The sequence below is a fragment of the Capsicum annuum genome, chromosome 4 (genome assembly GCF_002878395.1).
Source record: "Capsicum annuum cultivar UCD-10X-F1 chromosome 4, UCD10Xv1.1, whole genome shotgun sequence".
Lineage (NCBI taxonomy): Eukaryota > Viridiplantae > Streptophyta > Magnoliopsida > Solanales > Solanaceae > Capsicum > Capsicum annuum.
The window spans coordinates 132,827,605-132,854,465 of NC_061114.1; the positions used below are offsets into that span (position 1 = coordinate 132,827,605).

At 34.4% G+C, this 26,861-nt stretch overlaps 1 protein-coding gene across 7 annotated transcripts; it reads right to left on the reverse strand.

Annotated features, from left to right (window-relative positions):
- Positions 1-348: 348 nt before the first annotated feature.
- On the reverse strand, positions 349-3,822 carry LOC107867899 (cyclin-dependent kinase G-2). Of its 7 annotated transcripts, none has more exons than XM_016714376.2 (11): positions 3,604-3,821; positions 3,004-3,072; positions 2,820-2,911; positions 2,659-2,726; positions 2,497-2,567; positions 1,886-2,376; positions 1,464-1,599; positions 1,273-1,361; positions 959-1,073; positions 766-872; positions 349-680 (listed from the first exon to the last, which is right to left on the reverse strand). In XM_016714376.2, the coding sequence occupies exons 6-11, from the start codon at positions 1,897-1,899 to the stop codon at positions 632-634; spliced, it is 510 nt and encodes a 169-aa protein (XP_016569862.2). In that variant the 5' UTR covers positions 1,900-2,376; positions 2,497-2,567; positions 2,659-2,726; positions 2,820-2,911; positions 3,004-3,072; positions 3,604-3,821; the 3' UTR covers positions 349-631. The 7 variants fall into 7 exon arrangements, 6 of the variants coding, with proteins under 6 accessions (XP_016569862.2, XP_016569860.2, XP_016569861.2 ...); XM_016714374.2 differs by having other exon boundaries at positions 3,581-3,821; XM_016714375.2 differs by having other exon boundaries at positions 3,569-3,821.
- Between the last annotated feature and the right edge of the window lie 23,039 nt (positions 3,823-26,861).

Genomic DNA, 26,861 nt, shown 5'->3' on the forward strand with positions numbered 1-26,861 from the left:
ACTTGATTACATAAAAATGCACAGTATAAGAATCAATCAATAAACTTTCAGTCCTTATTTAAACAAGTTATATGAACACCATGCTTTAAGAATAAGTTATACTTACTTTTTTCCACTAATGAAAAGTAATGAGTTGTATTTTGACTTGGGATTCTGAAGCAACTAGTGAACCAAAAAACTAAGCAACAACAACGAATTCATGAACTAGAACAGTTAGTTTAAGAATTCATGAACTAGAACAATCCTGTTTAGTTTAAGACGATAAAATTCAAAAGCCTTGACCTGGCTACTTTCTTAAACTCTATGCTAAATCAAATCAGACAAACAAATTAAAATAGAGGGAACACATAAGAAACAAAACAGCCACATTAACTACAGTCTAAAAGAACCATCAATCAGTTGATTCGTTCTATTTCTTTGAACACTATACTTTGTACTTACTTAAAGTACAATAAATTTCTAGGATTTCAAGTCAAATCATTAGGATAAAGCACTATACCAGTGCATGGCTCTAACCTCCACGTCAACCCATGAGTATTAGAGAAAACAAAACTCAAAATAGTTGTCGAGCACTATTAACTTATCAGCCAAACAATCCACAATTCCTAACACCCTGCTTCAGTTTCTTTCTTTACTGCTCCTCACAAGGATCTGGACTCTTCATTAGTCTTCGCACATGCCTAAAAACAAAACAAAGAACATCAAAAAACAGTTTGAGGAGCTAATCAAACTCCACCTAAAACTTAGCACTGAAAGAGGTTTTACTTATCTTGTGCATGCTGTGTAGGGAAAGTAGGCATAAATTCTTTAGACTTGGGGAGAGGAACTTCACAAAACCATTCATGGTTTAAAGCATCATCAATAGTTATTCTCTGCAATATGTCATACAAACAACATCAAAAGAGGTATAAACAACATAGTACCAAATTTAGAAGTTCCCAAATGTAATGGCCATCACCTTCTTAGGATCATAAGTTAGAAGCTTATTCAACAGGTCAAGGCCAGCCTCTGATAGGACTGGTAACCTCATGAAGGATATAGCATTTTGAAATTTTTTTCTTAAATTATTATACCTGTTACAAATAAATCAAATGGTTAGGAGAAAAATGAAAATATTTCCCCACCATAGATTGTCACCAAAAGAGGCCAGAAAGCTAAGCCAAATCAGAAGCACCCAAAGATGGAAGCCTGGGAAAACAGAGGCAAAAATAAAAACATGAATCTCTGACAAGCAAGAGTAATAATAGAATATAGAAGAAAGATAATACTTACGGGTACTTTACAAAGCTGACTTTCACCCCAGGAAGCTCAGAGAACCCTTCCCAAATCGTCTTATTTGTGGTGCCAAGAATTCTGAATATCTGGTAACAAAAAAGCACACAAATACATAAAGAAGACTTTAAAATCATGGTAAATGATATATAAAATCAAGTAAAATTCTTCATCAGCTGCCAGAAAGATACCTTATCGATTTGATCAACTTCTATTTTCCCATTGAAGAGTGGTTCTTTGGATAGCATCTCGGCCATGATACAACCCAGTGACCACATGTCAATCGCAATAGAATATTGCTCGGCTCCCAACAGAAGTTCTGGTGCTCTGTTTGAACAAAAAAACCCAATCAATCACTGGCTGCATAGAAGCCTGACATGCAAGAACTCAATAGAAACCTTCATCTATACACAGACACACACCAATCGAAGTATGAGTATTTACTAAAAATCATTTCAGATTAATGAAAAATAAAAAATGAAGTTAACCTGTACCACAAAGTAACCACCAAATGAGTTTATGGTTATTATGTTGGTTCAGACTAAAAGTAATTTTAATGAGATAGTATGTCATGAGAATCTGAACAACATAAGCTTCTGGGCACAAAAATTACCTTGATTGAATCATAGAGTAAATAACAATATCGAATAAGAAAGTACAAGTAGATGCCAACAATCTCTTTTATGGATAACACTCCAAATCAATGTGCCATTTCAAGAATAGGTAGGTATACTAGCAAATTAGATCCCACTCCGGCAGTGAAGAATTGCTGCAGCTCATTCATTAAACGTGTTCCCAAACCAATTACCAGGAGTGTGACATAGGGAATTTTGACAAGGTGAGGGAGAATATGGTGAGAAGAGAACAAGAACTAGAGCGTCGGATTGTTGACAAAGTAAGTTGCTAAATTGTCCTTTCTTTGAAACGAAGCCTTCTGCCAAGAGAACCCCATTTCTCCTATCATGACTTATGCATAATACATGTAGAAGTTGTTTGCAGCAGCACATGCAATTAAATTTTCAGTTGGATGCCATGTAAGGTGGAGCAGTTTGGTTATGAAATCATACAAGTTTCCACTAGCATCAGCCCCAAGACTTTCTGATCCTGTAATGCATCATACAGATTCAGATATTTTTCATAGTGATGATGTAAGTTTTCAAGTTTTGATAATGAACGTTCTCAAATATGGGAAGAAAATTTATATTTGTATCTAGAAAAGCAGACCTCTCCTGACAACACGCGTTATACTGCTTCCCAAGAACCCGAAAGGCCTCGAAGGGGTCTGCACTTGTATTCTAAAGGAGAATAATCAAAGACACCAAAATCCATGACTTTACAACATATCTATATAAAATTTACATGCTGAAAAACTTTTAGTACAGGTACCTGGGGTACTTGCTCGCCTCTAATGTAGTTGCGTCCGTGCTTCCCGCAGCATAACCAAGCACACGAAACTGATTGATGAAATAGTAGACAGTATTTATTGAGAAATAATCACACTGGTCAAGAAGCAAGAAGAGAGGAGAAAAAAGAAGAACTGTACGCACCTATAAGATCCAGTTGCTACTCGTAAACCATCACCACTAAGGCAACACTCAAATTTATCAAAGATGGAATCATTCTCGTATAAATCACACAGCTGCATAGCAATACAAAAAATTATTAATCAGCTCAGACACAAATGAGAAACTAACCAATCGCAAACACCTAACTCGGGAGAGAGCAATTCACCTTTGCTCTCAAATATTCATGAACCTGAAAAGTTGAAACTGGACCAGAATCCATGTTCATGTCCCATAGCTGCAAGGTAAGGTGAATTTCATTAATAAGGAACAATCTTTCTTTCATATAATTAGGTTAGGATTACCTAATCAGGAAAAAAGAATCAGTGACAGAAATAGCAGCAAATTCAAACTGAAGACCAGGTCCTATACCCCTCACTTCTTCTCATTGTTTCTTTCCTTAAAAACAAAAAATTTGGTGAGTAGGCCCACCTAACCTAAAGCTAACAGAAAGTAGAGATCTTGCAGGAACTTAGTATAATAGTTACCCTATTCTAAATAACTTTTTTCAGATTCACAAACATAAGTTGCAAATGAAGCTAAACCTAATAGAACTTTGAAAAGTTATATCTTTTTTGAATTCTTTACATATGTAAAATCATGAAAATTTTTGCAGTACTCGTTTGGTACAATTTTGTGAAACAATAATTTTACTTGCAAAAAATAAACAGACAAGATAAGAAAAAAAAAACACATGAAGATACAGTTATCTTCCATAAAGTCTTCTAACAAACCTTCATAATTACCTGGGAGCTGGAAGCCGACGTACCTCCTATCAATATGTTGCCGGAGTTCCTATCAATGGACAGCGTACCTCCTGTAATCAATGGACGGAGAGTACCTCCTTCTCTATAATTGGGGAAAAATGAGAGAGGGAAATGTTTTGGGGTAAAAAAAAAAAGAGAAATATTATTTCATTTGGTGGTATTTTTTTGGGATGGATAGCGGGGGTTAAAACCCCTAAAATATATTTTTGCAGGGGTTAAAGTAACACCCGCAATTAGATTCATATTTTATAGTGTGAGATCAGTGGTGGAGCCACCTCACGTGAAGGAATGTCTCCAGAAAATTACGTTATTTAGCTAGGTAAAATTTTAGTTTTATGTATTTATGTTATATGTTGACTCCCCTTATTTTTTGTATAAGTTTTCTACTTTTTTTTATGTTGTGACACCCATTAGCACGAGTATAGGGTGAGGTTAGTACACCAGGTTGCATTTTTTTGGTCTATCGTAGAGATATATTTTCTTAATCTATTGAATATATATATATATATATAGGCCCTTAGAAAAGTGATTTCTTCCCTTCATTAAAATACTTTACAATTGATAAAATCGTCTTTTCATCCTTTTTTTCTTCAAATTATTATAATATTAAACCTATCAAAAATTGATTGGGAAATATTTTCTATTTACAATTAAATTCCTAATTTTATCGGTAAGATTTTTTTGGTTGGGAACGTAGTTTACCCAAAAGAAAAAAATGTCTAATCACCGTAAAATTATATATATATATATATATATATATATATATATAAAATTGGATTTCATTCCAAAAATACAAAGCAAACGATTATTATTAATAGAACCACAAATTCAATCGGAAAAATAAATAAAAGAAATACTACACGCCCTCAAAATTAGTAGTTTGTTATGAAATATAAAGCAAATAAGAAGAAGAGAGAGAGGAGAGACGAGACTTCTTTATTTCTCTTGAAGGGTTATTGTGAGATGAATTACAATGAAGAAAACCCTTTATTTATAAAGAAAAACTAACCTTAGGGTTTGTAACTTTTTCATAAATAAACACACACAATATATGGTAAATTAGGTATTCACTATATATGGTAAAACAAACATTCATTATATATGGTACATTTATAACACTCCCCTTTGAATATCTAATTTATAGATAATACACATAAATGATGCCTCTTTAAAACCCTTGCAAGGAAAAATCAGTGGGATAAAACCTCGTATATATATATATATATATATATATATATATATCATATTAGAAGTGTGGAGATCCTTTTAATTTAATAAATTACTCAGTTAAATCAGTATTAACATTAACAATCAATTTCTTTTTTGCTGTAAAGACGAAGAGAATTTGAAGAATTTCATAAAATATCGATATATATATATATATCATACTAGAAGTGTGAAGGTCCTTTTTAAAAGTTGTTTAACTTTTTTTTCTTTCATTAAAAGTTTTTGCAATAAACAAAAATGTCATTTCTTATTTTTTTAACATTTAAAAGTAAAAATAATAATTTAAATATTTAGTAATTACAAATTAACAAAATATAGTGCATTAATATTTTTCTAGAATTAGAATTGACTAAATCACGTTGCTGAAGAAATCCTAATTTATCATACTACGTAACTAAGGATCCCAATGTTAGATTGTAAGGGGTGGACTTTACATATATATATTCCTTTATAAAAAAGAAAAATAAACTTAAATAGGGTTTATTATTATATTTAACTAGTGAACTGAATGCACTTCGCGCAATTGTAAAAGATATCAGAGAATTTACTAAATGATCATGCTAACAATTAATTTTGATATTATATGGTTCATTTTCCTCTTAGAGAAAGAAAATTCTAACAAACTGTACTGTAAAAGATATTCAAAACTTTACGAAACGGGCAAGTCAATAATTAATTTAGATATTATATATCTTTTTTCTTGAGAGAGTAAAAATGTGAAAAACTAAATGTATATGTCTATTCAGATTTTCGATTGTAATGATATTTAATTTTAATTTTATCAGATTAAGAATTTTTGGATTATTAGAATAACGTTAGAGAATTAAATTAAATTAAAATTTAATCTTATAACTAATAATTAGCATAAAAGAAAAACGGTAAGTATAATTTGTGTACTGAGAAAATAGAGTTCGATCTAAATATTAGTTTTATTCTTGTTATCTTCATTCTTAACCAACTCAAATTCATATGATTAAAGAAAAAGGCAGTTTGGCGCATTAAAGCTCCCACCATGCGCATGGTTCGAGGAAGGGCCCCCATCATAAGAGTTTATTGTACACAATCATAAGAGTTTATTGTACACAATCTTATCTTACATTTCTAACAGAGGCTGATTACAAGACTTAGACCCGTGACCTTCTGTTCATATGACCATTTATTATAAAATTAGTAAAATCACTGAACACTTTACAGAAACATGTACATGTAAGAATGTGCAAATCCTCTTAAAAATCAAACATCCACTTAGTATATGAATAAGAAAGAGAAAATAAAACGTATTGATTGATATAAACTCTTAAATTCCTCGAAGACTGTTTGTTAATAAAAAAAAGATTCAAAATTTTAACATTATTCAGGTCCGCTAAAATATTTATATTCTAACTATCCTATTATAATAGTAATAAAATAAACTTATCGCTTAGAACTATTTCAACTCACACTTTCATTGAGGAGTAAATCTTGAACCCAAATGTAAGATGCAACGATTTGAATTTAACCAGACATTTTTTTTCAAGATCAATATTATTAAATTTATTAGTTTTATCTTTTTCAAAAATTAAAACCAACCGTCCAAATATGCAGAATTAATGAATAAAAAATCAATGTCAATACAATGAAATAATTTCCCATTCAACATCCCTATCTGATCCTTTTAATAATTCACATCTTATAAATCATAATCTTAAAAAATTAATAAAAAGAATTGTTTGCATTATATAATGACAAAAAAAAAAAAAAAAATACAGCGGGGAGAATAAACAATGAATATGAACGGAAGGTTATGAAAAGAAATTGATGCCCTGCATTTAACAAAATTTATATTTATTATTTTTGTTGATTGGAGAAGATACAAATGCTACAATGCTTCTACAAGGATCTCTTTCATATGATTACTCCTTTATACATTCCTCGACTACTAGAGCATCGATCACACCTTGACAATTGACAAAAATAATTATAACTTCTCGTCAAAAATTAAATATAACAGATTTCATAAATAATGTGTTTATATTATTTAATATAAATACTATATAATTATGATTTCCTTTGCATATTCGCAAAGATAGAACTATCAATCAAAATCAAATATAAATTTTAATTTGTTGGAATAGTTGTAAGAAATATGCTAGATGCTTTGGGATTTGTATAGTGATGCACTAAACCAAAAAAAAAAACTTAGTGACAATTAACTAACGACAAGAACATAGTAATCGTTAAATTTTTTAAAGGTAATTATTAGTTACAATTATAACACTATTATTTCTAAATAATACTGAGTACAAACATAAAAAAATAGGAAGTTTAGGTTACCATGTTCTCTTTAGATTTGATTATCGTCATGCATGCTAACAACAATTTTGAAGAGCTAGTAAACAAAAAAAATTGAAATCATGATTGTGAAGTAGTGATAAAAATATAAAAATAATTATGAATGACAAAATGATAATACTTATTTATGATCTTACCCATGGGTTTCACATGTTGATGACAATGGCAAAAAATAAAAATCAACTCAATATCAAAATAAAAAACGCAAATAAATGATTTCTCTTATTTTGTGAGATTTTAGATACGAAAGAAGTAAATATTCTCAATGTGATATTTATAGGCATTATTGGTAACTGATGTGAAGTTGAAGTGGCAAGATAATTATAAAAAATTGACGTGTCAATAAGCATTAAGTTAATTATGATTCCCGTTACTAATTAAAATTTATAAATATTTATTTGGTTCCTTCAATTTTAAAAATCTTTATTGGTCTATAATAGAGGGGTTTCAAGGAGATATTTGAACATATAATAAATATATTATAAATTAAATTAAATAAATGAATATGAAAGAACAAAAAATTGAAGAGAATAATGGGAAAAATCTTAGTATAGTATATAAATTATAAATTAAATTAAATAAATGAATATGACAGAGCAAAAATTTGAGAGAATAATGGAAAAAAATATTCTCAATAAAGGAGAAGAAAGAAAGAAAAATACCTCTTTGGAGCTGAGAAAAATATCTAAAAAAACAAAAAAAAATGACTAATCAATTTCTGTAGAAATTAAAAATCCAAAAAAATGATAAACCAATTTCTGTAGAAATAATGCTACATTTATGGAGTTATAAATTATACTAGCTAATTCCTTGGATTAAATAAAAAAATGAAAAGAACAAAGAAAGGAAAAGGTGTGTTTAAGGAAATAATATAAAAATCATTAACAACATTAATGATGAAACTAATTTAATATGGTTATCTTTAATATTTAGTAGAATTTAAAGGTGAATTTTGTTTTTTTTTTTAAATTGAATAAAAGGCCAAAAAAAAAATACAAAAAAGATAAATAAGAATCATGCCCTTAGAGAGCGCCACGTCAATACATCCATGATTCTATTATATATTTATATATATAATAGTTTAGGTGTACGCGTCTCGCGCGTGTATTTCACTTTAATGAATTCAAATATTACACTGAATAAGATATTCATTTAAATTGATAAAGATGAGTATAATAATTAAATTAAACATCTTTTGAATATGTAAAGATAGAGACTTTATTTAATTAAATCTAACATTTACCAAAAAAATTCTCAAAACCAATTACATTCATTTACCACCTGCAAACTATAACAAAACAATATAATGATAGAGATATGAAAATAATACAATTAAATCTAACCTTTACACAATTTTTTTTTAAAGCCGACGGACATTCATCTACCACCTGTAAAACGCTACAAAACAATATGATGATAGAAACATCAAAACAATATAATTAAATCTAATCTTTACACAAAAAATTTATCAAAGTCGTCCGACACTCAGTTACCGCATGTAAATTATAACAAAATAATATGACAATAGAGATATCAAAATAATACAACTAAGCTTTATCTTTATACCAATTTTTTTTTTCAAAATAGAGATATAAAAATAATACAATTAAACCTAATTTTTACCTAAAAAATTACTTAAAGCTGACCGACATTGATCTACCACCTGTAAATTCATCAACGACCTGTAAACTACAATAAAATAATACAATAGTGATCACAAAGCTTCAATTTTGATGAAAATAATTCTTGTCTAAAAAAAGATTTTGACACTAAAGAATAACTTGAATGAAGTAAATTATTAGTATTTATGTATTTATCCTGACCTCCTGCAATAAGGATTCATGATTATGCTTAGCATCCATGTGTTTGCATTAGTGGAAAGTAATTGAATTTTCTCGTAAAAAATAATACACGTAATCTATATTTTTCCAAAATATAAATTATTAGTCTTTACTTCTACTATTATATTTATTTGTCAAATATAAGGTATTATAATTAGGATTCTTTTGCCAAATATAAGATACTATAATTAGGACTCTTTTAATAATGGAGATTTTTATTTTTCCAAAAATATATATTATTAGTATTTATGTATAATTGTAATTTAAAAAAAATAATAAAAAGACGATTTTGTCTAAAGGAGAGTGTTTTAATGAAGGGTAAAAAGTTCAAATCACTTTTCTAAGGGTCTTCACACTTTTAATATATTATAGATTATGAATATAGATTATAGATTATAGATATAGATATATATCATTAAATGCAATATATTGAGTGTGTCCTTCGAGATAGAGTTCATGAATTATGCCATGACTGAGATGCAACATAAATCAAAATCATGTTAAAAAAAAATAAACAATTAAAACAATAAAAGACATGCCAACGTAGGAAAAAGCAAATGATATAAGATATAATAAATCTTTATTGTTTTAATTATTTATTTTTTTGTAACATGATTTTGATTTATGTTACAGCGCAGTCATGACATAATTCATGAACTCTATCTCGAAGAACATACTCGATATGCTGCATTTAATAAGTCATTTTCAGAATATCCACCTTACAACAAATAACTTAATTTTTTTAATGATTATAATTATTTTTTTTCAACTATTAATGTCATATATCTAATTCAAAAATCGTGTGAAAGCTCCACACTAAGGTGGGTCATTCAGAAATACACTTAGAGACAAAAGTTACTCAAACATACAAATTTGCCTCACCTTTTCATCTTTTAATTTTTTTTTATAATTTTATTAAAGTAATATTTTGATCAAATTTACTAGAAATCTATGATCGCCTCTTGAAGGGAAAGGGACTAAGGGAGGCCGAAAGGGAACTAGGCCATGACACATGTAGTAGCAAAGAGAAAATATTTAGATTTTCTCTGATGTGAACTAATCATGTTAATAGTATAGTTGCATGTAAAGTTGTTTGTAAGATATGGTATAGTTGCATGTAAAGTTGGATATGTTAATATCTCAATTTACATTAGGAGTCTATTTCTTCTTAACTGGGCAGAAAATACAAATATTAAACTTCTGACTCGAAAGAAGTAGAAAATTAGGGTCTACACTGGACATAACTGTGATCTTTCTAAGTGCTAAGAAATTCTAGTAAAAATATTTGATGTAACAAGCTGTTGACATCTAATATTTGCGCTCCACGACTAGGTTTAATCCTGAATTGCTTCAGTTGTAAATAAAATCAAAATATTTATATTTAGCCGACTAAGAATTTTTAAAATATTTATTTGGATCAATTATGTCATTTAAGTGATGGTTATACATTTTCGTATTCATATATATGTCACGACCCAAAGACCAAAGATCATGATGGCACTTGTCGCGACAAGCCTTGACAAGTAAGTATATCACCCAAACTAATATTAAATGAGAAATTAATACAAAATCTAAGGCAAAATTCCTAGAATAGATTCGAACCACACATATATAGTAAGAGTGTAAATACATAATCAAAGATATCATACAATATTCCAAAACCTAGTGTAAAGTGTAAGAACTACTAAATACATCTCGAATGTCAACAGATACAATAATAGTCTGAAAGGATCAAAATCTATCTCTGAATACAAGTAAGACAAGATCTAAATAAGAAGAGATAAAATGTCAACTCTGAATGTATAGGCCAACCGCTACCTCGAATAGACTCCAAGTACCACTTGAATCAGCTGTCATTCGGCGCACTTATACCTGGATCTACATTGAAAGGAAACAGTAGGAGTGAGTACGATCCATTTGTAGGAGTGCGTACAGTCCATTTATACTCAGTAGGTATCATATACCGATTGAGCAAAGTAGAAAATAAAGCATATAAAATATACACTATGAACACGTCACATGCAATCAGAAAATATCCCAAATGGTAGCCCGCACGTCTCCACTAATAGTTCTATAATATACGCGTACACTATACACAAATAAGAGAAAGAAACACAAGGATACATGTATACCAAATACAAGTATGAGAAATAAGTACAAATAGACAGATATTACATTAAGTTCAATAATACAACACATGATGAGCACAAATGAAACGCCTCAAACTTTGGCCCTTACAAATTTCTCGAGTCTTGAACCTTCTGATCATCATACAAATCGCACCATAAGTCGTATGGTGTGGTAACGAGTCTAGGGACCCTAGTCGTATGTTGGTCAGCGTGCCGTTGGCCAAGTTTTATCCTAGATACGAGAGGCACCATACGAGTTGTATGTTGATGTAATGAGAGGGTAGGGCCAATCATATGTTGTCCAATATTTAGCCCTTGGTGATTTGACTTGTATACGACTAGAGGGTACTAGTCCTATGATGTTGTAACGAGTTGGGAAAGGGATTCGTATGTAGGACAGATTGTGGTGTCCAATTTTATGTTTTGGCGATGGTCTGAGGGTACCACTCGTATGATCTGGTGACAACTTAGAGGGTCCAATCATACCCACCAGCAATTTTTCCACAACTTTTAAGCTGAGGGTAGTTTGGATATTTTACACCCCAAGTACTTAAGACTCCACGTCTTATAACACTTATTGGGCATTCATTCTACGCATGATAAGATCAAACACTCTCTAAACTCTCTGTAAAAATTCTCAAGACAGATTGGGCTAGGTTTTCTTCAAGGTGGCCATCTAGAGGCTTAAGGATCCAAATCTCTGCATGAATCTTCGTAACTCAGGCATGTGACTCTTCCTTCATTATTAGTTCACAAAAATCATATGTTTAAACATTGTTCATGATTCACTAATGGTAGTTTTAAAAACCATGATTGAGGGTTTGAATGCATAATGTTGAGTATAGTTTTCCCAAGTTTTAAATCATGATTATATATGTTCTTAAAAGGGTTTTTGCACATGTGGATGCACGGGAATTGTGGTTTAATGAATATGTCATATTTAACCCTAGATATGATTGTCTTTGACTTAAATAATGGTTTAACAATGGTATGCCCTCAACCTATCTGTAAAAATATCATTGAGAAGAATCTTGTCACATATGAATTGTGTTTTGAACTAAGGCATTGGCCTATTAATGTTGATGTTTGGTAAATGTTTTATGAAGGCCTTGTTGGCCATAAATTGATTTAAATCATAACCTTGGTGGTTTAATTAGCTAAATGGGTTAGAATCCCTAAATGTTGAATTAAATTGATGTCTTGGTTTAGACAATAGATTTGAGTCCCAAAGTGGTTTGATAATAGTTATGGCATGTAGTACTCTTGCAAGTGGGGTTGGTATGACTATACCAACAGGATGCTTTTGGAAAGTAATTGGATTAATGGTTGTGTATATGTGTAATGAATGTTTTAATTAGGCTTTAAAGAAGGATGTATAGATGGACCATGAAAGTGGAGTCTGAAGGACTAACACTAAAAGCCACGCTAGTCGATGTGGGTGTCTATATGATCGAGAGGTTTGAGTCACCCAAATGAATATATGAATGAGAGGTTCGAGTCCTCCATATTGTATAAATTGGTTCTTAAGTCACCTTGATTATGATGGGATATTTGAGTCTCCCATAAAGGCATATACGAATATGGATATTCTTTGGTTCATGCGGCTACACGCACTGGGCCCTTTCAGCTAGGGGAGATATGGGCTTATATAGCTTGTGGATGCCTTGTTTTATTATGGTTATGCTACACAGCCTAGGTTAAGGTTTTCAAAGTTCATGCTAAGCCTTGTTTCTTATCCCGGTACGATATATATATGTACGTATGTGATTGCATATGATGGTTTGACTTGGTTTGAATGATGGAATTATTTTATTCCTCTATCCCTGAGTTACATGCTAGATCTCCAACTGCTAACCATCTTCGGATGTTGTATCCCCATGTGATGCAGGTACTGGAACTTCTTCAACTTTTCCTACAAAGTAATCAGGTGATCGAGTGGTTCGTGAGTTGACATTGAAGTGGTGAGATTCCATTTTTTGGAAGACCTTATTTCATGGCCTTTATATTTTATGTCTCAAAATTTGTTTAAACTTTGTTTTGGCTATTGTCAGGGGCATGTTTCGACATTTTATTGACTTCAGATTTATAGAGGCTTTGTTAGATTACTGTGGACTTGAGCATGTTGGTTTGGTGGATTGGCTCGGTAAAGGATGATTGTTCGATTATCAGTGATTGGCTTAGACATTTCATGAATAAATATTAGTCTTAGTTTACACTATCTTGTTATATGTTCGGAATTCATCTATCACTTGAGGTTGTTGAGCTGACTAGGTTAGGTAAAAGGGATAATCTTCGATCCATGTGGGACTTGAGATAACCGTCATGGCCAGGCCATGGTTTGGGTCATGACAAAGTTGGTATCAGAGCCTAGATTCATGGTCAATTGGGTATCCACAAAGCCGTATCAAGTAGAGTCTCTTTTATGGGTGTGTAGCATGACACACTTATAAGATAGAGTCTATAAGATATTTAGGAATATTTTCCTTTCTGGTTGTCTTACTTTGAGCTATAGAGTCTAAGGTCTTGGATTCCTTTAATTTTTCGTTAGCTCACTTTTTCAAATAATGTCTCCCAGATGATCTGAAGCTCATGGGAACTCCTTTATCCCACTTAGGGACTCTATTGTTGGGATACTCCCTTCTTATAGTGTATAGGCCTGGTCTATGGGTCTAGTTCCTGATTGCCCTCATGAAGTTCTATCGATTCCCTCTAGCCCCCCTCGAGCTCCTCAACAGATATGACAGACACTGAGTTTTGTCAGTCTATTCATATGTTGGCTCAATTGGTAGCTTCTCAGTCTGAGCGTGGTATTTCTATTACTCCATCTTCTAGGGCTACAAGGGTGGGCTAATTCATGAGGTTGAGTCCTCCAACTTTTACTAGTGTTAAGGTTAAGAAGGATGCTCAAGCTTTTATTGATGAGTTGAAAAAGATATTTCAAATTATACATCTGTCAATGTTGAAGGTGTGAAGTTTGCTGCCTACCAATTGAAAGATGTGACGTACTAGTGGTACGAAGAGTGGAAACAATCTAGGGGAAGTGATGCCAATTTTTCATTATGGGATGACTTTTCTAGTGCCTTTTTAGATTGCTTTTTTCCTCAGGAGTTGAAGGAGGCAAAAATGGTGGAATTTGTGAATCTGGATAAGGTAGGATATCGGTCAAGGAGTATGCCTTGAAATTCCATCAGTTGTCTAGGTATGCTCTTGAGTTGGTGTCTAGCATGAGAGATAGAATGTGTAATTTTGCTTATAAAATGTGTAATTTTGCTTCTGGGTTGTCCCGTGAGTTGATTCTGGAGAGTAAGGCTGCCTTGTTGAACAAAGACATAGATATTTCTCAGCTTGTGGTTTATATGCAACAGGTTGAGAAAGAAAAGAAGAAGTAGGCTGAGATTGGTGAGAGGCAGAGTAAGAATTTCAGATTTTCTAATCAGGGAGGAGGTCAACAACAGAGTGGTAGAGATAGAGGAAAGTGGCCTAAGAAAAAGTGAGAGAGTTTTGGTTCTTTGTCTACGGCTAGTACTACTTACCCAAAGCCGTCGGGTGATTATTTCTCTCAACATGGTGGAGGTTGTAGGGTACAAAGTGTCAAATATTAGATTAGTGGGGCTCAGTTCACTGTATCATTTCCTTCTTGTAAATTTTGTGGTCAGCCACACTGTGGTCAGTTTAAGAAGGGGAGAAATCGATGTATTAGTTGTGGTCTGATTGGCCATATGTAGCATGATTACCCTTCTAGGGTTTCTTCTGGGGCCAATAAGGTTCTTGTTAGCTGTCAAACCTGTAAGGTTATCTTTAAATTCCATAATGAGCCGATCATTGAATGAGAGGGTGGTTTCTTAGCTCCTAAGGGGAGGTTTATATCATATATTAGAGATCAGAGATTGATCTCCAAGAGGTATCTCTATAATCTGGTCTGGTTTAATGATTCTAACTCGAAGGGTCCTTCTTTATATGTTATTTCGGTGGTGAATGAATTTCTTGAGGTCTTCCCTGATGACCTTCTTGGTATTCCTCCCGATAGGGGATTGATTTTAGGATAGATCTTGTTTTGGACACTCGTCCTATCTCTATTCCTCCATATATAATGGATCTGACTGAGTTAAAGGAGCCTAAGGAGAAATTAAGGGATCTTTTAGACAAGGGTTTTATCCATCCTAGTGTGTCCCCGTGGGGTGCGCCGATGTTGTTCATGCGTAAGAATGATGGTTTTCATCGAGTGTGTATTAATTACCGACAGTTGCATAGGGTGACAGTAAAGAATAAGTACCTTCTTTTGAGAATTGATAATCTCTTTGATCAGCTTTAGGGTGCCAAGTTCTTCTCTAAGATTGATCTTCAGTTCAGGTATCATCAGTTAAAGATTAGGGTAGTGGATATCCCTAAGATAACTTTCTGTTCTTGATATGGGAATTTTGAGTTCTTGGTAATATCTTTTGGTTTAACTAATGCCCCAGCGATATTTATGGATTTGATAAATAGGGTCTTTCGTCAGTTTCTAGATCTATTTGTGATTATCTTTATAGATGATATTTTAGTTTACTCTAAGAGTGAGGAGGATCATGTTGATCACCTCCGCATTATGTTGCATACCTTGTAAGATTAGCCGTTGCCTGGTAAGTTCTCTAAATGTGAATTCTAGTTGAATGGTTTTACATTTATGGGTCATATTATGTCTAGTGAAGGGATCATGATGGATCCTCAAAAAGTTGTGGTAGTTAAGAAGTGGCCTAGACCTACAACTTCAACCTATATTCGGAGTTTATTTGATTTAGCTGGTTACTATACGAGGTTCGTGGAAAGTTTTTCTTCTATTGCTGCTCCATTGACCAAGTTGACTCAAAAGAACGTGAAGTTCTTGTGGTCTGATGCTTGTGAAGGTAACTTTGAGAAGCTAAACAATAAGTTGACTTCAGCTCTGGTCTTGAGTCTACCTAAGGGTACCGAAGGTTTCGTCATCTATTGCGATGTGTTCAGGATTGCTTTGGATTGTGTGTTGATGCAGCATGGTAGGGTAGTTGCTTATGCCTCTAGATAGTTGAAGAATCATGAGAAGAATTATCCATCTTATGACTTGGAGCTTTTGGTTGTGGTGTTTGCATTGAAAATCTAGCGTCATTATTAGTATGGGGTCCATGTTGATATATTTACTGATCATAAGAGCCTACAATATATGTTCACTCAAAAAGAGCTTAATCTCAGGCAAAGAAGGTGGCTTGAGTTATTGAAGGACAATAATATGAGTCTTCACTACCATCAAGGTAAAGTTAATGTAGTTGCTGATGCTCTTAGCAAGTTATCCATGAAGAGTCTAGCTCATGTGGATGAGGATAAGCGGGAATTAGTAATGGATATTCACCATTTGGCTAACCTTAGAGTTCATCTCTGGGACTCTGAGGATGGTGATGTGTTTGTGCACAATAGGTGGCACAATCATTTCTTGGTTCAGAAATAAAGAAGAAGCAGGTATTAGATCCTCTCTTGATGAATATCAAGGATGATATAGGTAAGTATAAGGTGATGGCCTTCGAGATTGGTGGTGATGGTATCTTGAGATACCAAAGAAGGTTATGTATTCTCGACATAGATGGGTTGCGAGGTAGGATTTTGTCTAAGACCCATGAATTGAGGTACATGGTTCATCCCAGTATGACAAAGATGTACATGACCTTAAGGAGATGTATTGGTGGAACAATATGAAATAGGATGTAGCTAACTTTATGGCTAAGTGTATGGTGTGTCAGCAAGAAAAGGTGGAGCACATGATACCTGGTGGACTACTTTAAGAGATTGAATTGTAGGTGTGGAAATAGGAGGTGATTAATATGGATTTCGTTATCGGCCTTCAGTGGTCGCAAAATTAGTGTGACTCCTTTTGGCTCATTGTGGATAGGATGACTAAGTCCGCTCACTTCTTGCTAGTGAGGACTACTTATTCTACCGAGGACTATGCAAAGTTGTTCCTTTAGGAAGTTTTAAAGTTGCATGGTGTGCCTGTCTCAATTATTTTGGATTATAGTGCTCAGTTCTCATCGCATTTCTAGCACTTTCTTCAGCGTGGTTTAGGGACTAAAGTAAGTCTTAGTATAACTTTTCACCAGTAGTTGGATGAGCAAGCAGAAAGGACTATTCAGACTTTGGAAGATATGTTGTGAGCTTGTGTAATTAACTTTGGTGGTAGTTGGTTTGACCACTTTTCTCTCATTGAATTTGCCTATAACAATAGTTACTATTCTAGCATTGGTATGGCCCCGTTTGAGGCATTGTACGAAAGGAGGTGTAGGTCTCCTATTAGGTGGTTCGAGGTTGGTGAAGCAAAGATGTTTGGCCCAGATTTGGTTGACCAAGCTATGGAGAAGGTGAACGTGATTCGGGATAGGCTTAAGACCGCCCAAAGTCGCCAAAAGTCCTATGTGAACGTGAGGTGAAGGGACTTGGAATTTGAGGTTGAAGATTGGGTATTCTTGAAGGTGTCTCCCATATAGGGAATGATGCGGTTTGGAAAGAAGGAGAAGCCCAGTCCTCGGTATGGTGGCCCGTACTTGTTTTTGAGAAAGGTTGGTAGTATTGCATATGAGTTGGATTTTCCCTCTAGCATGTGTTCCATTCATCTAGTATTCTATTTTTCTGTGTTACAGAAATGTGTGGATGATCCTTCATTGGTTATTCCCTTGGAGAACATTGATATTTTAGACATTATTTTGGCTACTGTCGGGGGAATGTCCCGACATTTATTGGCTTTAGATTCATTGATGCTTTGTTGGATTACTGTGGACTTGGGTATGTTATTTTGGTGGATTGGCTCGGTGACGGACGATTGTCCTGTTACCGGTGATTGGCTTAGACATTTCATTAATAAATATTAGTCTTAGTTTACACTATCTTCTTATATGTTCGAAATTCTTATGACACTTGAGGTTGTTGAGATGACTAGGTTAGGTGAAAGGGGTGATCTCTGGTCCACGTGGGACTTGAGATAACTGTCTTGGCTAGGACCTGGTTCGGTTCGTGATAACAATACATATATATGAAATGCAATGAAGATGATGATGATGTGATGCTTGAAGTTGTCATACAACCTCCGTATACGCCTATCGAGCTACGCTCTCGAGGTGGACCCATGGGGGATTCACAACCCATATATAATCAAGTAACTAATACCAATATCCATGCCTCCTCTCCAGCATATTCCTCGACAGAGGGTCTATAAAGATGTCACAAGCCAGTGTTTCCAATATTTTCAGAGTGGTACCAATTTTTTACAGGTGCATATAACATGAGGAAGCAATGCTCACAACCAACCAAAATGAGAATTTTCAATAACCAGCCAATATACCAACCATATGAGCCAAGATCAACTCAATATGCCAACCATTCATGAATTCAATATACTCCATGTGTAAATAGAGTGATATACACAAAGATATGCCATTGATATCACCTAAATTTCAATTTAGGATTTTCACTAGAAAGATACCACCAAATATACATACATAAAGCCCAACAACATTATATACTACCCCACATGGTCACACATAGCAGATATTATCTCAAAACCACCAAAGATCAACATCATAGGACCTTACATGGGCACAACACAATAATATAGCCATTTTCATGATTGGTTCCTACACCCATAATATTATTTTATACCAATATTAACTACCCATCCCTATTTGAAAAAAGTTATGTCATAACCTACCTCAATGTCGAAATTGGTACAAACAAGCCTTTAACAGCGAGCATCTACCTCATGCACGGACTTGAAATCAGCTAAAACATGTAAACATAGAATTTACATGTCAAAAGAAAGCCAACAACACCCATATTTTCCATTTTGGATCAGATTCAAAACGAACCCTCAAAATGGATTTTTTTAAAAAAAAGGGTGAAATCAAAATTTTAGTCCAAAAATATGTTTTCCTTGACTAAAGGAACTTATAGAAGAAAACTCAAGTGAAAATGGGTTGAAATTAGAATTTAAATTGAAGAATTCTTAATTTTAGGCCTTACGGGCCAAAATTCCCTAATTCCATCTTTGAAATAGAGTTTTGAAAGCATTTAAATGACAGGAATCAAAGAAAATAATTGAAATAGGAGTTTTGGAGCTTATCCAAGTTAAAAATGGAAGAAATCGCTCAAAAACTTGAATCTGCAAGATCCAAGTCTCGAAGATGGTAATAGATCACGAAATTGTGGGATTTAACCCACCCACGCATCGCTTAAGCGACCAGGCATTGCTTACGCAATGACTGCCTCATTGTGTAAGAGTATTGTCTTCCGCTTAAGTAACAGTCGCCAAAGTGATGGGAGAGTTGCTTATGCGATACCCCCTGTTGGCTGCCAGTTTCTTAATGATAACGCCCAAGATACACCTTCAATCTGAAGATAATATGGTCGTTGTTAAATATAGTAACCCAATGAAGGTTGGGGTCAAATCCTAAGGGAATACATGGAATTGTAGCTCTTAACTGATGTAATCAATGGGCAAAATTGGAAAATAAATTGGGGGATTGTAGTGGCAATATCAAACAAGTAACAAATATCAATTTTGGTTGCAATCAGTCGAAGATGAACACTAGGATTGTGTTCCCCCTAGCTTCTCAACTCAGTAGGCTTATCGTGTTTTATTGAACCAACCTAATACCTTGCATGCAGAATTAGATAAGTTAAGTACCACCAACTGTCTTTTGGACTTGTTGATAAATTCCACCCTTTTCCTTTTGAGTCTCAGGATGTTGCCTTACTAACCCTTATCCTAGATCCCAGTTAACTATTACCTTTTGGGTCTCTAGTTATTAGATGATAGTTAACGATCTTAATTAGATAATACCTATTAGCGTGGATGGACGGTTAATATTCAAATTACCGTTGTAATTATCCTTTCTTAGTCACTATTCCTCTTTTGGAGTAAGTAGCAATAAACTAGGCAGTATCCTAATGTTTGCAACCTCTGAGACATCTATTAAACTAAAGATAATTCAATACATGCATGGGTATCGGTTTAGAACAACATAGCAATTCCCCTACTTCATCAATCTACCAGGATTTCCACAACCCTAGCTAAGGGTTTTAATCGCCCATGCTTGTGAAATAATCAACAATATTCACAATTGAAAGCACTAGATTAAATCACAATAATCACAACTGAAAATCCAAAACTTCAACTAAATTAATAACCAAAATTAATACAAAATAATTCTAAGATCAAATTTGGATCAAAGAATTAGAATATATGTTTGTGAGTATAAAGAGTGTGTAACCTCTACTAAAAGCACATAAAGGGTATTTATAGTACATGAGGAAACCCTAAAAATTAAATCCCAAATGAAAAAAGAAAGATGGAGTCGGTGGCCACTTACTTGGGCCACGTACGACCTATATGTACTACATATGGTGTACAAGTGGACCCCGGTAAGTGCCAGAAAGTTTTCCTACAACTTTGCACTCTTTAGATGTTAACCTCTAGTACTTACCTTAGCCACTTACGATATGCAAGTACGACATACGATCCGCTAGTATAACATACGGTCCGTAAATGGACCCAAGTAAGTGCCAGAGTCTTCAAATTCCTGCAACCAAGTCTCTGGACTTCAATTTCTTGTACATTCTTTGGTCACATACACCTGGTAAGTGCTACATACGCCCAAAAATGCTCAAGTAAGTAGCCAAAAACTCTATTGTTTTATCTTTTTCTTGAACTTAATATCAAAAACCTAATTTCCTATAAAACATACCCAAAACACAACATATCTAACAAAACACCCTAAGAATCATGCATATTTTCATAGTTTTAAGCATCAAAAGTGCTATAAATTCATAGCACATCAACATCCTCAACTTAGAATGTTGCATGTACTCAGGAAACAAAGCAAAAACTAGGACAAAACACGATGCTTAACTAGGAGAATCTAAGATATCCAAGGCAGTCAATCATCATCTTGCATTCAAATTTATTATCCCCTCTTATACCACAAGTGAAAACCAACTGTGTGTCTATTGAAGCACAAGAGTATGCCAAAAAGGAATCAAATTATAGAAATTACATTAGCAACAGACAACCATGCATATATACAAATCACACTTACCCAAACAAGTATGTAACTTAGAAATACAGTTCATGTGCCCTCACATCAAAAGAAGTTCCACTCACTCATATATGAAATCAAACATGTCAATGCGGGGACGGTGAAGATACACTCACACTCAGAATGAAGTTTCAATCAATGCATGTCAGATACCATAGGATTGCCCTTATTTTCTACACCTAAGCTTTTAGACAGTCAAGTCAGGATCATTATAGGACTTTTCTCATCTTGTAATGTAGGCTTGAGGGACTTGTATATATGGATGTCAAGTGACTAAGCCTACTTGGAACTACACTAGCTTTGGAGTCTCACTTATTAACCATTTTTCACTTTATTTTCGCCCTTATTTTGCCCTAGTTAATTAAAGCACATTCAGGTTGGGTGTGGTTTCTTTATTCTTTCTTTTTCAACTTTTTCACAATTTTCTTTTTTCTTATATTTTTATTTTGCTACCACACCCAGCCGTACTTTCTTTTTCTCTTATTTTACCCTTCTTTATACCCACGTTACATCACGCACACCTATAATAGTCACCCTTAACTTAGGCTATTTGATTGAGTTGAGGTGCACAATGTCCAAGGAGGACCAGGACCAAAATAGCTTTATTGTAATACAAATAGGAACGCGAAAGGTAAAAACAAAAAATAGGCTATACGACTCGAAAAAGGGATCAAGGGATACTATTTCACAATGGGAAGGTCATTTAGGCTAAAAGTGGACTACGGTAGAAAAAGACCTATAATTCTTTCCTAATAAACTATCCCACAACCTAGGCAAGAACAATCGGGCAAGTTCTGGATTTAACACACAAAGGGAACTAAGTAGCATCTCACACTCACACGGCACAGGACTATATCACAAAGTTACAACACCTATCCGATTTATGCAATTATTAGCTACGATTATCGTGTCCCTAATTATAATATCATAATAAATCCACGAAGGTCACAGATATATACGTCACACACTATTCAAAAACAAATTTTTGGAGGGGTCTCATTTTTCTCAAAAATACAGCAAAGCATGACAACTGTACTAAATACTTAAAAATCTCCTAATTACACCAAAAACACATCACAACATAAAATAAAACAAATCACAAAACACCTAGATATTCCTGTTCTTCAACCATACCACGACCGGCAAGAAAATAAGCACAGCAACAAAAACCCATGACGGTTATGGTTTGCCTCACCCCCAACTAAAAGACTGTGCAATGTCTCCAATGCATAAAAATAAAGTAAAATAGAGGCAAGTGAAAACATACCTGGGATGCACTAAGGGTCTGTATACCTTGGGCTTCCTCCCAAGCAGTGCCTGATTTACCTTTGCATCATGACTCAGTTGCCTTGGCTACTCAGACTTTGCCAAGGTCTATCTCAACACAGACATTCACTTCCTTCAAGTTTCCCATGTAGTGCTTCACTTGCTTCTCATTCACCTTGAACAGGATTTCAGCATCACACTTTATTTCTATAGCACCATGTGGAAAAACTCTAACCATAGTGCATGATCCAGTCCACCTAGACTTCAGCTTGCCTGAAAATAGACGGAGTCTTGAATTATACAACAAGACCATATCACTAGGTTCAAATACCTTTTTCTAAATTTTTCTATCATGATATAGCTTTATTCTTTATTTGTATATGAAAGAGCTCTCATAAGAATGCAGTCAAAATTCATCCAACTCATTTACCTTGCTCAACCTTAAGTTTGCAGCATCACGCCACTCAAAATTCAGCCTTTTCAACGCCCATAGTGCCTTATGCTCCAGCTCAATGAGTAAGTGGCATGCCTTGCCGTATATAAGCTAATATGGGGAGGCATTTATGGGGAACTTATAAGCTATATGATAGGCCCATAATGCATTATCTATTTTCCTAGACCAGTCAGTCCTGTTGGCATTCACAGGTTTTTGCCAATATGGAATTGATCTCTCTATTGGAGACCTCAACTTACCCGTTTGTCTGAGGATGGTAAGGTGTTGCAACCTTATGCCCTATGCCATATTTATCAAGAAGGGATTTAAATAGATGGTTGCAAAAGTGAGACCCACCATTACTGATAATTGCTCGTGGAGTGCCAAATTGATAAAAAATATTTTTCTTAAAAGAGGCGATGACACTTATGCCTTCATTGTCTGGAAGCATAATTGGCTCCACTTATTTAGACACATAGTCAACCACCAACAAAATATACGTTATGCCATATGAGCTCACAAATGGACCTATATAATCAATTCCCCATATATCAAACAATTTCAACTCCAGAATAGGTTTCATGGGGAGTTCAGGGCGCAGTGAAATGTTGTCTTGACGTTGACATTGGTCACAGACTTGCATAAAATCATAAGCATCCTTGTAAATTGTAGGCCAATAAAACCTATATGGTAGAATTTCATGGGTTGTGCGGGTACCACTAAGATGACCCCCAACTAGTAAGGAGCGACAAGCTTCAAGAATGCTCATCATCTCTATGTCTGGATAGCATCTTCGAATCAAACCATTAGTTCAAATCCTAATTAGATATGGATCATCCCAATATAACTTTCTCGCCTCATGCATAAATCTCCTTTACTGCTTGAAAGATGGGTCTTCTAGGACAAGTTCACTTGTAAATAGTTGGAAAAACGGCAAACTGGGGATTAAGTCTTGAGATTCAGCCAAAACTCTCTCATCTATAAAGGCATCATCTATATCAAGATCATCTCCTAATTTTTGTATTGCCTCATCCTCAAGCCTGGATAAGTGATCTACAACTTAATTTTCTATGTCTTTTCGGTCCTTTACTTCAAAATCAAACTCTTGCAGCAAGAGAACCCATCAAATTAATCTTAGTTTGGCATCTTTTTTTGACATCAAGTATCTAAATCCTACATGATTAGTGTGAATTATGACCTTAGTCCTAATCAAATAGGACCAAAATTTTTCAAAGGCAAAAATCACCATAAGTAACTCCTTCTCTGTAACCGTATAATTTTTTTATGTGGGGTTTAAAGCTTTGGTGTCATAGTAGATAGGATGAAGGATTTTTTCTCACTTTTTTCCTGGCACAGCACCCAAGGCCACTCTACTAGCATCACACGTGACCTCAAAAGGTATAGACTAATCAGGGGACATAATGATAGGAGCCAAAGTTAACCGCTCCTTAAGGCATTTGAAAGCCTGGAGACATGCATCATCAAACACAAATTTCACCTCTTTCTCTAAAATCTTGCATGGATGATTTGTACTTTTAGAGAAGTCCTTGATGAACCTCCTATAAAAGCCTGTATGGCCCAGAAAACTCTGTATGTCTCTTAATGGATTAACTAGCTTGTCATATTCATCTATCCTATCACTCTCAAAATTTATAATCACTATTGCTAATGCTTTAACCCTTAATCTTTCTTTAATAGGCACACCTTCTACAACTACATCGTTATCCATAAATGTATCACTACCATAACTATTATATGGCTGTTGGATTGTCATACACTTATCAAAAACTATTTGTTCATCATTCAATTTGAAGGTGATCTCCTCCAAATCTATATCAATCAATACCCGTCTGGTGGAAAGGAAGGGTCTACCCAATATATCAAAGCTTGAGCATCCACTCCGCAGTCTAAAATCATGAAATCTATTGGGTATATAAAGAATGCCACCCTTACTTCCATATCATGCAAAATACCCACTGCATACTTTACAGATGAATCAACCATTAGCAGCCTTGTAGATGTAGGCTTGAGTTCTCCTAGCACCAACACCTTTATATATCACCAGCAGAATTAAATTAATGCCCACTCCCAAATCACATAGAGCCTATTTAATGTCAAAGGGCCCAATAAAACACAAAATAGTAACTGCTCCAGGGTCTTCCTTCTTCTCTACTAGTGGTAAAGAAGGAAATGCACTACAATGGTATACCATATCCTTAGGTTCGTCATCATCCCAGTCCTCACTGTCATCACTCTCTTAATCATCATCACTACATGTCAGCTTCTCGAATTCTACTACAAAGGTCTCATTTATCATAGTGCTATCTTTATTCGACTCTTCAATAGTAAGTAAAGGAAAATCATCAGCAAGGGTACCATTTATAGTGGTAATAGCTAGGCAATGGCTTATAACTGGTGGACTCTAAACTTTTTCACTCGGAAGGGTAACAGGCTCTTTCTGTTTTATCATAGAAGACATTTTCCCAAGCTGTGTCTCTAATTGCTTGATAGCAGTGGTATGATATTCAACCTTCTGAGTCAACCCTAAAATATCAGCCTTAATCTCCTTAAGGTTGTTCTCCTGACTTTCTTGACCCTTGATCAGCTTTGTCAGCATTGCCTCCATTTTAGACTCTGAATCTCGGCTACTTGGGGGAATATACCTATCTCTCTTTTATCTATAGTCATCCTTTTTTTACTATAGTCACTATCTCGTTCCCTACTGTAGTTCCTGTATCTATCACCACAATAGTTGTGACCTTGAGTTCCTTTTCTTTGGGCTTGAAAACCCACAAACTTGCAATCAAGATACTTGGCTTTCTATTCTAATTCAGACTCATAAGCTTTGGAACTTAAACCCTATGCTCCTTCTGCGTTCACTTTCTTGAAAATCGCTACCACAAACTACTTTGCCAGCAACCAAGATCGATCCCCAGCAGCGTAATTTCTTGTGCTACTAAATCATCAGCTACTCCTTGTACATTGGAGGCAATAATAACATAAATTCAAGAACTTCTGTCAGCCTCTTAAGTTTGCCACCCTAGGTTAGTGAGAGAAATATGGTCTAGAATATCCAAAGCTATCTCCCAGCGTAGTCTCATAAAAGCTACTCCCGAGATGGTGTCTGCTATAGCTCTAGAGCCAATGGTCAGGGCTCTATAAAATATCTCCAATAAGATCATCCCTGAAATCCATGGTTGGGCACCATACTCAGTTTCTTCTTGAACTTGAACCAAGCCTCATATATAGACTCAGACTGTAGCTTCCTGAAATTATAAATCTCATCCTTAAGCTATAATATCCTGTATGGAGAAAAGAATTGGTCCAAGAATTGCCTGCTCAACTCATTCCACACAGTGATAGATCTTCTTAGAAGTTACCCTAACCATAAAGATATTTTTCCCGTCAGTGAGAAAGGGAAAAACCTCAATCTAAGTGCCTCCTGATTCACCCTTAGGTCTGAGTACGAACTGTAATTTCTAATAAAATTTGCAAGGTGCATATTTGTGTCATTATTAGGTATCTTGTATTGACTGTTTTTAACTATTTTAAACCCTTTGTTTATTTATATATTGTGTTCTTAAATTTTACTTATGATGGGCATTTCCTACCGAATTAACCCATTGCGTTAGTTCTAAGTTATGGTTTGGTTGACCTACTGGCGGGATTTAGTAGGTGCCATTATGACCTGTAAATTGGGCCGTGACAAACTCATAGGCATCCTATTCTACAAAATCACTGAGCCTAGGAGGACCCACACGAGTGAATCTCTCAAACCTTTTCTAATCCTTAGTTGATATCCCACTTAAGGAGGTAACATAGAAGAAGGCTGAACTCCTGGTCTCGAAATACCATACTCAGACGATGGCACAGAAAGAGGAACAACATTCGGAGTCTATGGAGTACCACAAGCAAATGTTGGCACCATTATAGGATTCACAC